Source organism: Pempheris klunzingeri, chromosome 18 (assembly GCF_042242105.1).
Source record: "Pempheris klunzingeri isolate RE-2024b chromosome 18, fPemKlu1.hap1, whole genome shotgun sequence".
Classification (NCBI taxonomy): domain Eukaryota; kingdom Metazoa; phylum Chordata; class Actinopteri; order Acropomatiformes; family Pempheridae; genus Pempheris; species Pempheris klunzingeri.
The window spans coordinates 20,524,793-20,539,985 of record NC_092029.1 but is presented as its reverse complement, the minus strand read 5'-3'; the positions used below and the strand labels follow the sequence as shown (position 1 = coordinate 20,539,985).

The 15,193-nt window shown below is 43.7% G+C and overlaps 2 protein-coding genes across 3 annotated transcripts; both read left to right on the top strand.

Annotated features, from left to right (window-relative positions):
* ndufaf4 (NADH:ubiquinone oxidoreductase complex assembly factor 4) lies at positions 1-3,248 on the top strand. 2 transcript variants are annotated; one of them, XM_070849491.1, is made up of 4 exons: positions 1-145; positions 240-328; positions 1,161-1,483; positions 2,934-3,248. In XM_070849491.1, the coding sequence occupies exons 1-3, from the start codon at positions 10-12 to the stop codon at positions 1,464-1,466; spliced, it is 531 nt and encodes a 176-aa protein (XP_070705592.1). In that variant the 5' UTR covers positions 1-9; the 3' UTR covers positions 1,467-1,483; positions 2,934-3,248. The 2 variants fall into 2 exon arrangements, with proteins under 2 accessions (XP_070705592.1, XP_070705591.1); XM_070849490.1 differs by having other exon boundaries at positions 1,161-3,248.
* A 1,205-nt stretch (positions 3,249-4,453) lies between these two features.
* Positions 4,454-10,522, top strand: gpr63 (G protein-coupled receptor 63). Its single transcript, XM_070849587.1, has 2 exons — positions 4,454-4,628; positions 9,100-10,522. The coding sequence occupies exon 2, from the start codon at positions 9,215-9,217 to the stop codon at positions 10,445-10,447; it is 1,233 nt and encodes a 410-aa protein (XP_070705688.1). The 5' UTR covers positions 4,454-4,628; positions 9,100-9,214; the 3' UTR covers positions 10,448-10,522.
* The last annotated feature ends 4,671 nt before the right edge of the window (positions 10,523-15,193 follow it).

Here is a 15,193-nt window from a genome sequence, read left to right as displayed (position 1 = left end):
TTGACGAACATGGGGGCACGGGTCGCGCGTATGTTCAGAAATTTCAACCTAGAAAACCGGGTACACCGAGAAATCTCCAGGGAAAAGCCGCAGGCGGCGCCTCGACACGGAGCCCCCGCCCCGCCTTTGGCCGGCGGCTCTGAAGGTGAGTAAATGGAGCCTCCTCTGACCTGCCGGGGGACGGGGTCATGTCGGCCTCCGGGCTCCGGGCTCACTCCGTGTCCCCCTGTGTGTTTCAGTGGACCCCGTGAACCAGAGGAACGACCCGCTGCTGAGCCTCCTCAGGTCCGTTTATGTGGAGTCTACAGACCCGGCAGCAGCAGCAGAGGTCAGACCGGGACCCGGACTGGGTCCACTTACCGGGGTCCTGTGTGTGTGTGTGTGTGTGTGTGTGTGTGTGTGTGTGTGTGTGTGTGTGTGACAGGCCTACAATGATGTACCACTTGATGATGTAAACCTTGCTAGCAAACACCCTGTTATGTATGTCCTGTTATTTAAAGCTACAGCGCCACCTGGGGGCAGCACTCCACAGCAAAGACAAACTCTGACATATAACAGCCTCAGAAAGCTGATCAGCCAGCATGTTAACAAAGAATCCAGCTGTGGTTGAGCCGTCGAAGAAGAGGCGTCCCAGCAGCTTCTCCTTGACCGTGATGGAATGTGTCAAGAGGTGACAGTTGTTTGGTTGATGTGAAGGAGACTGAAGGGAGCTGAGAGAGTTCACCATGTTCACCAGCTAGACTAACAGTGCTCCCCTGCACTGGGTTTGGCGGAGGCTTCTCGCTCAAAACAGCTGCCTGATTCAGACGGAAACAAGGCTGCTGAGAGAGGGAGGGAGAGGGGGAGAGAGAGGGAGGGAGAGAGAGAGAGAGAGAGGGTTGCATGATCACTCTCTGTGGCTGCATCACTGTCAGTGATGCATTGCACTCTCTGCATGGTTCTCTAACTAACTGTTAAGTTAAAGTAGTGATCGTTGCATGTGTGAAGTTGTCTGAAGCCTGGCACGCCAGACTGAGCGTTGCCAGAAGAACGACTGTGAGCCACTGAGGACCATAAATAGCCAAACTTCTGTGGTAGTCCACTTAATTAGTTTCTGAGATAGCTTCGTGTCCCAAAACGGGCTGTTCTAAGTGTTTTTGGCTCGTTCCGTCTTCCCACAGGCACCAAAGGAAGTGACGGCCGTTGAGGAAACCGAGCGGAGGCCACTGAGGTTCAGTCTACCAGGGGACCCGTATGGCCTGGTGGAGCTCACCGACGTCCCTAAAGGCAAACTGACCATCGCCGAGGCCCTGAAGGCCACGAGCAGCCACCAGCGACAGCCTCAGACGTGGACCCCAGAAAAGATTGCCCAGGATTATTGTCTGGACTTGAAGGACACAAAAGCTCTCCTGGAGTTCTTCATCCCCTTCCAGGTTCAGATCTTACCACCCAAGACTGCAAATGCCAAGCAGATAAAGGCGTCTTAGCGCTGGACTCTGGGAATGTAAGTCGATAAGCTGCATTGGGAGAGTGACCTGTGAGGTTGTTCGACATATAGAAGGGATTATGGGATATGTCAGTGGCTGATATGTTGATATTTGGGGAAACAAACAACAAATATTAAATGAATAAATAACTACATATATTAAATCTAGAAAAACATTGTGTGTTTATAATATCTTTGATGATTCCTCTGTGATATTCAGTACAACACAGACGTATTCAAATTCCCAAGAGTTTTAGGGATCTGAGGTCCGTTCATTGTTGAGAAACTTTAAAATCATAGTTCAACATTTTGGGAAAGACAGTTATTAGCTTTCCTGCTGAGAGTGAGACAGGAAGATGGACGTCTGTGTGTTAAATCCAGAGCCGGAGCCACAGTGTGGTTAGCGTAGCTTAGCATAAAGACTGGAAGGAAGACATGGTTCCAGCCTGTGACTTCCTCTGAAGCTGCAGATGGTCATTTCATTTCAGTTGGTCCAGTTCTGTTCATGCACAGATGAACCTCATGAGGCAGCGTGCTGGTCACTGAGCTTTATGCTGCACCCGTATGGATCCAGGCAGACGGCAGACGGCAAAAACCTGATACTTTTGTGCACCAGAGCAGAATGGTGGGGAATACTGGGAACAGTGGGTGGCTGATCTGCCGTCTTCTGCGATGGAATTTACAGTCAGATGTTGCGTAGCTCCCTCGTACATCAGTCTGAACAATGAGAAGCTAATCATTTTGGAGCAACAACACAACACCTGAAATACAATAGGCATGATGTGTATTTTATAAACCTGCACTTTATAGCGACATGCATTGCTAGAATAATTACATAAAATAGACCCAATTCTTATTGAAAAAAAGTATTTGATTCTTTGTAAACAGTACAGCATCACCATAGCAACATGTTGCCATGCTTGTTTGATTTGGACTGTTCTGTCGGGGTCTACAGACTGCCTGAATCCACATGCAGGCTGCACACAGGTTTATTTTGTCAGTCCTTATGCTAAGCTAGGCTGATCACCTCCAGACTCCAGCTCTGTACTACTGTACTCTTCATGACAAACCAAAAGTGTTCAACCACAGCTGTGTGGAGACGAGGGCTACAGGCTTTGTATTATACGTATGAGTCTGGTGAAATCAGTGTTTTATGTTAAACACAGCCATTTATTTCAATACGATATGTGATGTGATTCTTCAGCATGGTGTGATCTTTCTACTGAGCAGTCTGTTTGTTTGTTGCAGAGGTTTGTCAGATCTCTGATCCAGTCCGTTTTAATATTTGGGTGGATGCAGCACCTGTGGCCCACAAGTGTGAATGTATTATATGAACTGGATAGTGAAGGCAAAGACGGCATCTGTTTGGTTCAATGAGAATTGCTGGCAAGATGCATTATGCCAAAAAAGGGTTATGTGGCCTGCTGAATATGCGCAGAGAAAATGCTTTTTGTTTTTTTTTCTGCAGGAACACTGTACTGTGAGTGACCACCGAGGAAAAATTGGGAGCAAGGCTGATTTGGGGTCTAGTATCCAGTTTTTCTAATTCATCCATGCTTACAACGTATATGAGAACATGTAGCAGAGGGGAGAAATATTCCATCCCACACAGCAGTCCAGCTGTGATGTGGAGCAAGGAACAGCGAGTGGGGAAACTTTGACAGAGCTTTCAGCAGGCAGCAGGTGATGTGTCCCAATGACATGACATGTATATGTGGACGCTGTGGGCGATACTTGCACTGATACGCTGCACATACGCACACTCTTAAAATAAAAGATCTTTGATGCTATTTTAACTGATGCATTCCTAATTTAAAGTGGTTGTGTGAATTAGCACAATGTTGCACCTTCACCTCCTCCGACGGTCCGACATGTTAATATTTCTGTAACCAGTGACCATCTTTGTTGTGTTGAAATCATATTTAACTCATTTCCAAAGCTTAGACGCACAGTAAATACTCAGTGAATAATATTTGATAACACACAGCTTATATATTTATATATTTATATCCATTTGTCATCTTTTTACCACCTACACACACGTGCCCAAAAATAGAACTTCCTCCAACCGAGCCACGCCCCCTTTACCCAGTTTGTCGTTTCTATTGGACGGCGGCGGGAATGGGGCGTGTCCTCTGAAAGTCCGCTTCTGCCCACGCGACTGGCTTCTGCGGGTGTCCGTTATCACTGAATACAAAGATGTGTCAAGCTCACCGGGGAGAGAGCGGATGGTGGCGGAAGCTGCGCCATTTGTCACCAAATTAAGATGCACGTGAACGCGCTCGGTGGAATTATGGCAGTTCACGCAAAGCGGAGCTGCAGTAAGGCCGCAGATATTTGAACAGACATATATGTTGCTGTGTGGTGCATGTGAGTCAGGAACGTAATATCTGTGAAATGCAATTTGTGTCAGTAAAATTCATTTATTTTCTCTAACATTACTCAAACTTCTATGTGCCTGGTACCTCCTGCTCAGCTACACCCCACATTACATGGGCGTGTATTATTTTAAAAATCTCCCTTTAGCTTGAAGCAATGCCATACATTTGCACTTTAAATTTACTAAAAGAGCAATCTTGCATGTAAAATGCACTTTAGATCAGCGTAGGTCAGGAATGGCATTTATTTTGAAAGTCCAGACAGGAAGTGGTGTGTGTCCTTGCTGCGTGAGGACGGTGGAGAGCAGCCGAGCTCGGCACTCATTAACTCGGCTTCCTACGGTACACGAGCCGATTCGTGCGGTGCTGGAGGGTGGGCCGCCCGCACATCACATCTGTATGAAGGCGGAGGACATAAAGAAGCCCGGGGAGCACGAGCTGAACATTTACTTGGTAAAACAAAAAGGCGCACAAAACCCAGTGTTGTCAGTCTGGCGCTGCCGGGGCAACAAAGCGAGTGTAGCCGTGTGACTTCAGCCGGTGTGGAGGTAACGTTAGCGGCATCACCGGCTGTCGGGCTGTTGAGCAAAATAACGCTCTGAAAAAAATCCGCTGGCCTGCTTGTTGTTCGGGAGAGGAACGGCTCTCTGTGTTGACCACGGCGAGGAGGAAGAGGAGGAGGAGGAGGAGGCAGGTTTGGGCGGTGAGATGCACCATTGGGAGCACTGAGCTCCGGCTCTCCCCACGCTTTCACCCCCCAGCTGCACCATGGGAGACAGAAGCAGGTAAATCCAGGGCCGACAGCAACACAGCACACACACCGCCTCTCACGGAGCTGCTGCTCAGCGCCGACACGCAGACGTAAACAGGCTCTCCGGTGCCGCCTCGTCGTCCACACACATGTAAATGTCTCCGTTTGTGGTCTCGACCATTTTGGTGTCAGAACAGCAGAACGGCTGAGACTGAGCCTGAGACCGAACCGGTGTAGCACCAGATAATGTGACCCTCCGCATTCTGTGCCCCACAGGGGGAGCCGAGCCGTGTTCCCGCTGCTCTCTGGAGAGCAGCTGGAAAAAGATGTATGTTTATGGGGTCACACATTCAGATAGCTGTTGGGGGGGAAAGGAGCCTGAGCTGTGTTTAGAAGGAGGGTTCTGCTTGTCATGCTGCATTTGTGGGCCATGGAAATGTCCCATTCTTAGTGGGATTGAAAAGTGAGGGAGTTTCCCCCCTGACTTAGAGTGGGAGCCCAGTGTGTGTCTGTAAATGTTATGTTTCTTATTATATGTAATAATACCACATTGTGAACTGTTGAGTTTCTAGCTACAGCAGTCAAATGTCTGTCTGAACTGTGGTTTGAAATCCTGGCTTTGAAATGTTCCGAATGTACGTTTTGTCATTTCAACAACATGATTTGAAGTGTTTTTGAAAAGGGGGCCACAAATTCAGACATCGATGACGCTTCACTACAATCAGAGGGTCCCACGTTCAGAGCTGCAGCCGTTAATCGACTTGTTGGCGACTATTCGATTAATTTCCGACCATCTTGATAATCGATGAATCAGTTTGAGTGTTGTTTCTTCTCTGTGACTGTATTCTGAATATCTGTGGGACATCTGAGGACGTCATCTTGGGCCTTGGGGAACACTGATGGACATTTTTCTCAATTTTCTGTCGATTTACAGACCAAATAACATGTTGGTTAATCGTGAAAATAATCAATAGATTAATTGATCGGCTAATCATCAGCTGCAGCCCTGATAGAGGTAAAAATGTAGAATGTAAACATTTGACTAGAAAGTCAAGCTAAGTGATAAAATCAGGTAATACTGGATGTATAGAATTTTGACAGTAACATTCAATATTGAAAACTCCTTCGGTGCTGTAAACTGAGTGGTGAGGACGTTCCAGTTATCACTATGAGATGTTTCAGTTCTTGTAATACTACAGTGCATGTGTCAGACAATATATAACGCACCGATTAGTAAGCACTAAGAAATGTGTGCGTTATACTAGAATATATAACAGCATATATAGTAAAAGGGAAAATAGAAAAAAATACAAAATCTTTGCATCTGTGCATAACAGCAGTGTAATAGTGCAGAGAAATGGGAATTCAGAAGTACTATATTCTAGAGTGTACTGTAAACTATTCATGTCTATCAAGTCTTAATTTGGTAGATACACACAAATCTCATGTCATTTAGAGACAGACGCTGGTATTTATGTTGCGCACATCATCAGTGTTTCACAATGCCATCTGGAACAAATAAGCTACACGCTAACAAGATGTCATGGGCCCACTGCACGTCTACGAGGGAACACCCTCTGTAATACTTTTTGTCATTTGTAACGTTACGAGATGTCGCTGAAAATCTCTCAGCATGTTCTCCCTGCAGTTCTTGTGTTGCCACGCAAAGTATTGGAACAATTTCGAGTCTATTTTTAGAGCACGAAGCACCCGATCATCCTTTTTTTTTTTTTACTGCACGTTTACATGATTTCTTCGAGGCTGATGTGGCTATTTTTACATTTTAGGTCACTCCGCCCCTAAAGGAAGGGGAAGGGATGTGGCTTTACCTTCCCTGTAGAGGTGCTGCGGCACGGTGCGCTCACTATTGTGATCACAAGGCCCGTGTCCTGAGAAAATGTGCCGTGCATCAATGTGGAGCAAATGGAGCAGGAAGTAGGCCAAGATTAAACCCGGTTCCCTTTTTTTTGCTGTCAATCACCACGTCTTCATTTTGATACACTGTGTGATTGCAGCAGACAGTGCGCTTGCCATATAGGTGGATAAATAGATGACTTTATTAATCCCCGAAGGGAAATGAAGTTGCCATAGCAGCCAGATATATCTGAATACAATAAGAACAAAAAAAAAACACCTGAATAAAGCAAAGTGCTCCTAGCTCCGCTGTCTGCCGTCGGCCCGTTTATCTCCTTACTCCACTTTCTTCCTCTCTCGGCTGTCGTGGTGACATGTAATAACACTGTCTTGGTGAATGGAAGCAGCATCCAGCCCGTGTGTTAACACAGCTACACAAAAGGCTGACATGCCTTCTCCTCCTGATAATTGCCTATTATTGTATCTGCTTGATTTCTCCACCCAACAGGGCTCAGGATTAATGAAAAAGCTAAACTGGTGTGAGAATGAGTCACTGTAGGTAGTGTACAAATGAACTCCTTTTCTACGACACAACCGTGATGTGGCATTTGTGGCTTAGCCGTTGTAAATGAGACCGGGCGGTCTGAAATGACAGTGTCCCATGTTTATACAAGTGATAAAGGTTTTTATTGCAGTATTTGACTTGTTCCCAGTTGAACACTGGCTGTTGGTTACTGGCAGAGGTTAAGAAAAGCACTTTAACAGGGTTTCTTATCACACGTTAGGCAAACAGAAGATATTCCTTTATTTCCCTTTCAGACAAATGTTTTCCACTTGCATTTCTGTTCATGTTGTGTTTCAACATTTTGGAAAGTACATCCGTTCTTTCTCTCCAAGATGAAATGTAATTTGTTAACCACGGAGCTGTTGTCATGACAGGGTTAGCCTAGCTTAGCATTAAGACCCCAGGCAGGGGGGAAGCAGCCAGCCGGGGCACTGTCCAAAGTTCAGACGCGTGCCTACCAACACCTCCAGAGCTCACTGATTAACATGCTGTATCTCGCTTGTTTGATCTGTAAACAAATGGAAATCTAAATTTTGACGAGCAGCGTTGTATTAATCCGCCAGGCACTTTGGAGCTGTGTCTCTGGCTGCAGCTCGGTTCTGTTCTCTGTACAGGATTGTTAGATCTTTTTCGTCCGGTTCTTATATTGGCAGCTCAAGAACTCAACGGAGGTTTTCAGTCTGGTCTCACAAGCAGTTTATTCTGGTCACAGGTAAAGTACTCGCAGCGCTGGGCTCATGACGGACCCCGAGGGGTCGGTCAGAGGAGCCCCCTCTCATGTGTGTGTGTGTGTGTCCCTCTGGTGTGTCCTGTCCTGTTCTGTTTCTGTTCAAACATCTCATGTTTAAATGTTTGTTGGATATCATAAAGTACGTAACCATTTCTGGTTAACTGTTTAGGTTGGTGCATCACAGATAGCACGTTCCTGTAGTGATGTTATGGTAATCTAACAGTTGGATGTTGGTTGCAAGGCGTGTATCTATAATCTAACTTCAGAATATGTTTTGCACAACAAAAGCACTACAATCAAGGTCTGTCTGGTACATTCTGGAGGTCAGATTGACATATTCTGTTCACTCTCATGAGGAGAGAGTAACTTTATTTGAGAAGGCCTGAAACATTCTATGGTCATATTAAAATCTAATTCAACAGGATCGATGGCATCGAACACAGCAGCCTCACCGTGCAGCTGAGATTCTGGGAGGCCGTGCTCAGCCGCTGCAGCCGGCTGCTGTTCGCTAAGAGAAAGTTCCAGCCTGCAACCCCCGCTAAAACGACACATGTGCCTTTTTCTGCATACAGATTAAACAAACGAGTTTTGAAGTGTAAGTTTAGAGGAGGTGGTTGGCATATTTTTAAACTTTGGAAAAGAAGAGGCGTGCTCACTTTCCCCCCTGCTAACCTAGACTAAACATGTCCTGATTCCAGCTCTACTTAAGGGATAACTCTGGTATTTTAAACCTGGGCCCTACTTTTTTTACATATTCAAGGGTTCGAAATCACCAGAAGATACAGAAAAATTTGAAATATGTGTTCTGCAAGGTAAAATGACTGTTTTTATCAATGGAGTGTGGTGGCTTTGAAGAGATAACAGTGCCTGGTTAAAACTGGACAAGCTGTGATGGGAGAGGTTACCCCAAAGGAAAATGGCTCATTTTAGATTTATTCCTAACGTGCTAATTGAATCTGTCGTGCTTTGGTACATACAAAATTGTAACTAAGTTGAACAAATTGTGATTAGCCTCTATTAAAGGAAGGGGAGCAGTCTGCATGTAAACCAGGTGGAAATGGTTATAATGCAAATTCAAAGACTTTGGTATTTTTAGTATTTTAGCAATGCTTTTTTTTTGTCAGTACTAATAATTTATCTTATTCTGGTAAACCTGACAGGTTTGGGAGAAATCATGTTGGTGTGAGCAAATACAGGCATATAACCCTTTAGTGGATTAGAGGCTCACTGACACTGTCATAACTCCAGTGGGAATTTTGAAAGAAGTAACGCTCATTTAATCTGGTTTCATGATGCCCTGTCATTATAACCCTTTTGAACTACTTGGCACTCACTACATTTTTGTGTACATCTTAGGGTTTCAAAGCCATGAGGACACCGCCACGCTGCGCTGAGCTGGGATTATCTGCGTACATGGTGTCATGTTTAGCGTGAGCTCACCAGCAGCAATGCCGGTTCACCCAGGGGAAGAATGGTTCACTCCTCTACTGTTCCCCTTCCAGAGGCAGGGGACGTTAACGCCAGTCTCTGCTGCCTCATTACGGGGCTGCTGAAGCTTTTCGAGAGGTCGTCGATGGAGAATATCTCCATGGCGAATGTTTCCCTGGGCTCGCGCTCTCCCCCGGAACTGGTCACACCAACAGCAGAGACCCAGGAGAGCCTGCAAGGCGTCGGCCTACCTCTGCAGGTTTTCTTTTGCTTCATCATGGTCGCCATCCTGCTTTTGGCTCTGTTGGGAAACGTCGTGGTGTGCCTGATGGTGTACCAGAGATCTGCCATGCGCTCGGCCATCAACATCCTCCTGGCGAGCCTGGCGTTTGCAGACATGATGCTGGCCATCCTGAACATGCCCTTTGCTCTAATTACCGTCGTGACGACCCAGTGGATTTTTGGAGACGTTTTCTGTCGAGTTTCGGCCATGCTCTTTTGGTTCTTTGTGATGGAGGGCGTGGCTATACTGCTTATAATAAGCATAGATCGTTTTCTTATTATTGTCCAAAAGCAAGATAAGCTGAGCCCACAGAGAGCCAAAGTGCTCATCGTGGTCACATGGGGACTCTCTTTCATTTTATCTTTCCCCCTGGCTGTTGGTTCCCCTCCCTTACAGATCCCTCCCAGGGCCCCTCAGTGTGTCTTTGGCTACAGCGTTGAGCCTGGTTACCATGCCTATGTATTGATACTAATGCTAATCTTCTTCTTCATACCTTTCATGGTAATGCTGTACACGTTCATGGGGATCCTGAACACCATCCGCCACAACGCCATCCGCATCCACAGCCACCCAGACAGCATCTGTCTGAGCCAGGCCAGCAAACTGGGTCTGCTGAGCCTCCAGAGGCCCTTCCAAATGAACATAGACATGAGTTTCAAGACCCGTGCCTTCACCACCATTCTCATCCTCTTCTCCGTGTTTACAGTGTGCTGGGCACCTTTCACTGCCTACAGCCTGGTAACTACCTTCAGTGATAGCTTCTACCACAAAGACAGCTTTTTTCAAATCAGCACATGGGTCCTGTGGTTGTGCTACCTCAAGTCAGCCCTCAACCCTCTTATTTACTACTGGCGGATCAAGAAATTCCGCGACGCCTGCCTTGATCTGATGCCCAAGTACTTCAAGTTTCTTCCTCAGCTGCCAGGCAACACAAAGAGGCGCATACAGCCGAGCGCAGTGTACGTGTGTGGGGAGCATCGCTCTGTGGTTTAAAGGAAAAATCCACCCTCAAAAAAACGTCAACGCTGTTAAAAACACTTCTTTAGATAATGCACCTTGCAGTGCTGGGCCTGCTTTGTTGTTAGGTGACATACTTCTTTTCACAGGTGTTCAGAACGAAAACACACCAGGCAAGAAAACCAGTTCATGTCAAACATGTATGAGTTTTAAGGCTAATCAGATACTACACCTGTGTGATGTCGTTTAAAAGCTTTTGTTTGTAGTTCCCACACTTTCCCTGAGTTTTAGTGCCAAAACAGTACATAAGTAGACAACATTCCAAATTTGAGACAACATTCACTGTCACCCTACGGTACTTTTACAAAAGGTATTGAACGGTTCAATACTCAGCCCAAACCCGGAGGTAAGCATTCTCATTATAGAATAACTTGCCTGTGTGTGGTAGATATTTGATTGGCTGTGCAGTGCATTGCTGGACGACATTGCTTAGCAACGAAAGTCAAGTTAAGGTCAAGTCGCAGGTGACGCTGCAGTGCCGTCCAGTAAAACCCCTGCAATGTTTAATGCAGTGCTAATGTCGATTATCATTTCCCCTGAGGTTCAACAACAAGCAGGGTGTGTACAGAGACTCTCAGTAGGTCATGGGATAACAAATAAAGGCAAAAGGTAAAAGGCAATATCTGGAATATCGTCCCATGAAGATTTAGCGTCTGGGCACAGAGGCTGATGTTTCGGGGCCACTGGTGTAGCCAGAGGATATCTGGATAACAGATGTCCCAGTCAAGACTGCCTCATTCCTTTATTCAACATTTGAGCCAAACTGTATGAACAGATATCTGCATATGAATGCAGATCCATTTTTAAAAGGCTAGTAAAAAAAAGTCAAATCATAGTTGGACGTGCTGATGGGTCGTGACACTGCTTTTCATCCAGAGCGTTCTGCCTCCTGTGCTCTTCACACAAACTGCCGCTCAGCAGTACTGAGACTACAAAGGCAAACCAGAACACTTTCGATACCAAAATCTAGTCCCTTGCTTCTACATTGTGCATCCTTATGGAGATATATGTCTATAGAGATTAGGCAAACTGGATTCATTGTGTGGAAGAGTTTTTGACATTTACTTCCTGTTTTGAGAGCTGGCAAAAACACGGTGGCTGTCGTGAATGTAGTTGCAAGTCTCATGATTCATCTTCTCTGATATATAACTGAGTTACAGCTGGCAGGTCATTTAAACCCATTCCTCATACAGTTGGTGGTTCTGCATGGATCTGCTGGGTTCAGTTGGCTCTCCGTTGATATGACTACACTTGGAAGTCCGGTTGCCTTTTGAATCTGTGAAGATTCTTTCATTCAGGTCATTGTAAAACCAACTCAAAGTTTAGTTTTGTCTCAGTCACAAATATGAGACCAGGACATCAGGTACATTCGTCTTCTTGTAGGTAAACTAATGTACAGCAAAACATCTTTTTCACACAAGAGGCAGTGATGTTCATCTATAGCAACAACAGCTTCAGTAATAGGGCTGGGTGTTGATCCCACTTCTGACACAATACCGCAGTCTTGGAACCAATGATAGCGTAATGCTTTTTTCAATACCAAAGTTGTCACATTAAATGTTGTCTAATCACAAACAACCACACAACAGTTTTATCTAAATACATCAAAATTATTATTGAAGTCAGGACCTGGATCTGGTCAAAGTCAACAAGATTACTAAACTGTCCAAACCTTTTGATACGTGACAGCTTATACCACTTGCATCTACCGACACGTTGGTTTTGGTACAAAAGGCATTAAAGTTGGATACCCAGCTCTGCTCAGTAGACCAGAATGCAGTGCAGCAAGAAGACATTTCCTGCTAAGGATGCAACCTTGGATAAATTTGCCGTCGTGCTCTCGTGCATCACGAAAGCTACGGCTCCGTCTCCACCGACTCCACCCACAGTAAACGCACTTCTTCTCAGAGGGTGGCACAGTGTCTGCGTAATAAAAGAAACCTTTTAAGAGAAGTAGCCAACTGAAGGAAACTGTAAAGTATATTCAAACTCTTTCTAACTCTTGGAATGCACTGAATGGCACACACTGTGTGAGAGTATAAACGGGTGAATTTTTCCTTTAATACTGTCCCGAGGTGACGGCCGTCGCTGGATTTTTTTTTTTTTATTTTGCCACTGAAATGACGAGCCACGGGGAAAGGACTGTGTTTTAGCTGCGTAGAGTTTGTTTTCTGAGGCGTGTAAATTAAAAAGCTTAAATGGAATTTGAATCAGGCCATGACACATTTCAATGTGTGCATTTCTATATTTAAATGTTTTGAATGTGCCTATTGATTAGTCCATTTGCCAGTCAGAATGCTGCTATATCTGGTGAAAATGTGCAATCCCAGTGTACTGTACTGTTGAATGTAATAAAGAAATAGACATTTCTTATCTTGGTAATCTGTCTTAAGTGGGTTTTTTGACTGTGTCTGTGACTCTGGTACAACCCCATGACGTGATCTTGTTCCACTAGCTTGTGTCACAAAAAACAATCGGATATTTTTGAATAACGTGAAATAATTACAATGAAGTACGCTCGTTACTATTTTACCTAATGTCAGTGTCCTCCTGCCTTATCCATAACATCCATCCACACTCTCCTGCAGTGCCATCTTTAGAACTTGGTAGCTGCATCTCTGCTCTTGGGCTTATTGGAAATGGTTTTTAAAAGAAAACAATATTAGATGTGTTTAAACTACCATCCTTATCCAGAGGTGGAGTGAGCTACACAGTACTGGGTCACGTTGTTACACTGGATTGTCAGTTAATGCAATATATCAAATGTAAATGTGATTTTCATTATTATTTTTGCTTGTGGAACAGAATATTCTGATGTCAGAGTAAAGAGATTAGACCAGGCACACTTATAGTTTAAAGTTTTATTGGTCCAGTTTTGAGCCTTCAAATCTTTTTTATTTATTAAACTGAAACTTTCAGGTATTTAATTCACTGAATTAATTAAACTTAGACATTCCCACATAGTTCTTTTATCTATCAACAGTTTTGAATAAGTCTTTTTCATGGCACACAGGTAATAACAATAACATTGGCTCTATTCTATTCAAGTGTCCCAGTAAGCCATGGCAGTGTGACAGTGAGTCAGTTTACGGTACAGAATACACTGAAGCCATTGTTTATGTGAGTATTGACACCTGTGGTCTTTCTACGGTCATGTATTGAATTGTCTTCTGGGAAAGTACTTGTCTTCTTGTGATATACAGGTGCACCTTAAGTTATTCAACCCCCTTAGTAAATGAGGGGTTTGGGAAATTATTCAAACTTTGAGCTGTGTTCAATTAACAATTCAAACAAGAATGCTAGAAATAGTTCAACACAACTAATATTACAGGTGGTTTCTCCAAATTCAACATGTGCCACTCTTTTTTTTTTTGGAACTTTTTATTTTGATTTTTTTCCCGTTTAACATAGAACATTATCTGAGACAAGATTACAAGTATGAGTAGAGGTGAGTACAAAACATATTGCATACATAAATATTGTTGCATATGATGCAAATGTACATCAGATATACATTATACAGTGCAATAATAAAGACAAACAAACAGAATAAACCTACAGACAAAATAGATAAATAAACAAATAGAAATAAAATTAAAATAAAATAAAAAATTAAATAAGATTAATGAACAGATTCACTTCATGTCAGGGCCTGTTTCCATTACTTAAAGAACAACCTCAATTACCCGAATAGTTCACATTATCAGGTATTTTCCAACCATGCTCCACCTCTGATTAAAAAGGTCAATTTTCAGCTGTAGTGATGCGGTCATTCTTTCCATGTTATACACCTGTCTCAACCTCTGATTCCATTCAGCCACAGTTGGTGATTTAACATTCTTCCAATTTGCCGTTACAGTTTTCTTGGCAACCAATAATAAAATATGCAAAATATGTCTTTGGTCAGCAGTGAAAAGGTCGGCCGGTATAACACCAAGTAAGTAAAACAGTACATCTGAAGGGATTTTTCTTTTCATAATTTTCTCAATTTCGTCTTTGATATTTTTCCAGTATTAAAAAATAACTGGACAGTCCCAGAGTATGTGCGTATGATCACCTACTTTACCGCATTGTCTCCAGCATAGAGTTGCTGAGGGATCTTTAACAAAATTTGAAATAGCCAGAGGAGTATGAAAAAATCTGGTTTTGAGTTTCCAGTCGAATTCTTTCCACTGCTGACCGTTGACACCCCTATGACTGCTGTTACAAAGTTTATCCCAAAGTTCGTCTTCTATTGTGGTATTAGATTCCAATTCCCATTTTTCCTTAATATTATAAGTATTCTCAAAAAAGTCTGATGAAAGTCTTTTGTAGAGATGGGAGACATGTTTATGTGATGGAAGACGTTTTTCCAAAATTGTTATAAAATATTGTTCTATGCTATTTGGGGTTTTGCCAATTCGCTTTTTTTCTTTATGATTTGTAATGTAGTGCCTAATTTGCAAATATCTATAAAAATCATTTGAAGGAAGGTCAAATTGTTCCTGAAGTTGGGTAAAGGACTTTAAGTGTGTTTCTTCAAATAATTGATTAAAGATAATGAGACCTTTAGCCGCCCATCTCCTAAAGCCATGATCTGAAATCGAAGGTGGAAAATCAACATTGCCCACTATGGGCATAGCTCGAGACATAGATCCACTATCTTTAAGCATCTTTTTAACTTCTGCCCAAACCTTTATAGTATGTTTTATCCATTCATTTCCAATCTTCATTTTATTAACA

Coding starts and splice junctions, on each gene's coding strand:
- gpr63 (XM_070849587.1), top strand. CDS start 9,215: ATGGTTCACTCCTCTACTGTTCCCCTTCCAGAGGCAGGGGACGTTAAC.
- ndufaf4 (XM_070849491.1), top strand. CDS start 10: ATGGGGGCACGGGTCGCGCGTATGTTCAGAAATTTCAACCTAGAAAAC. Junction 146..239: donor TTTGGCCGGCGGCTCTGAAG/GTGAGTAAATGG, acceptor TGTGTGTTTCAG/TGGACCCCGTGAACCAGAGG. Junction 329..1,160: donor ACCCGGCAGCAGCAGCAGAG/GTCAGACCGGGA, acceptor GTCTTCCCACAG/GCACCAAAGGAAGTGACGGC.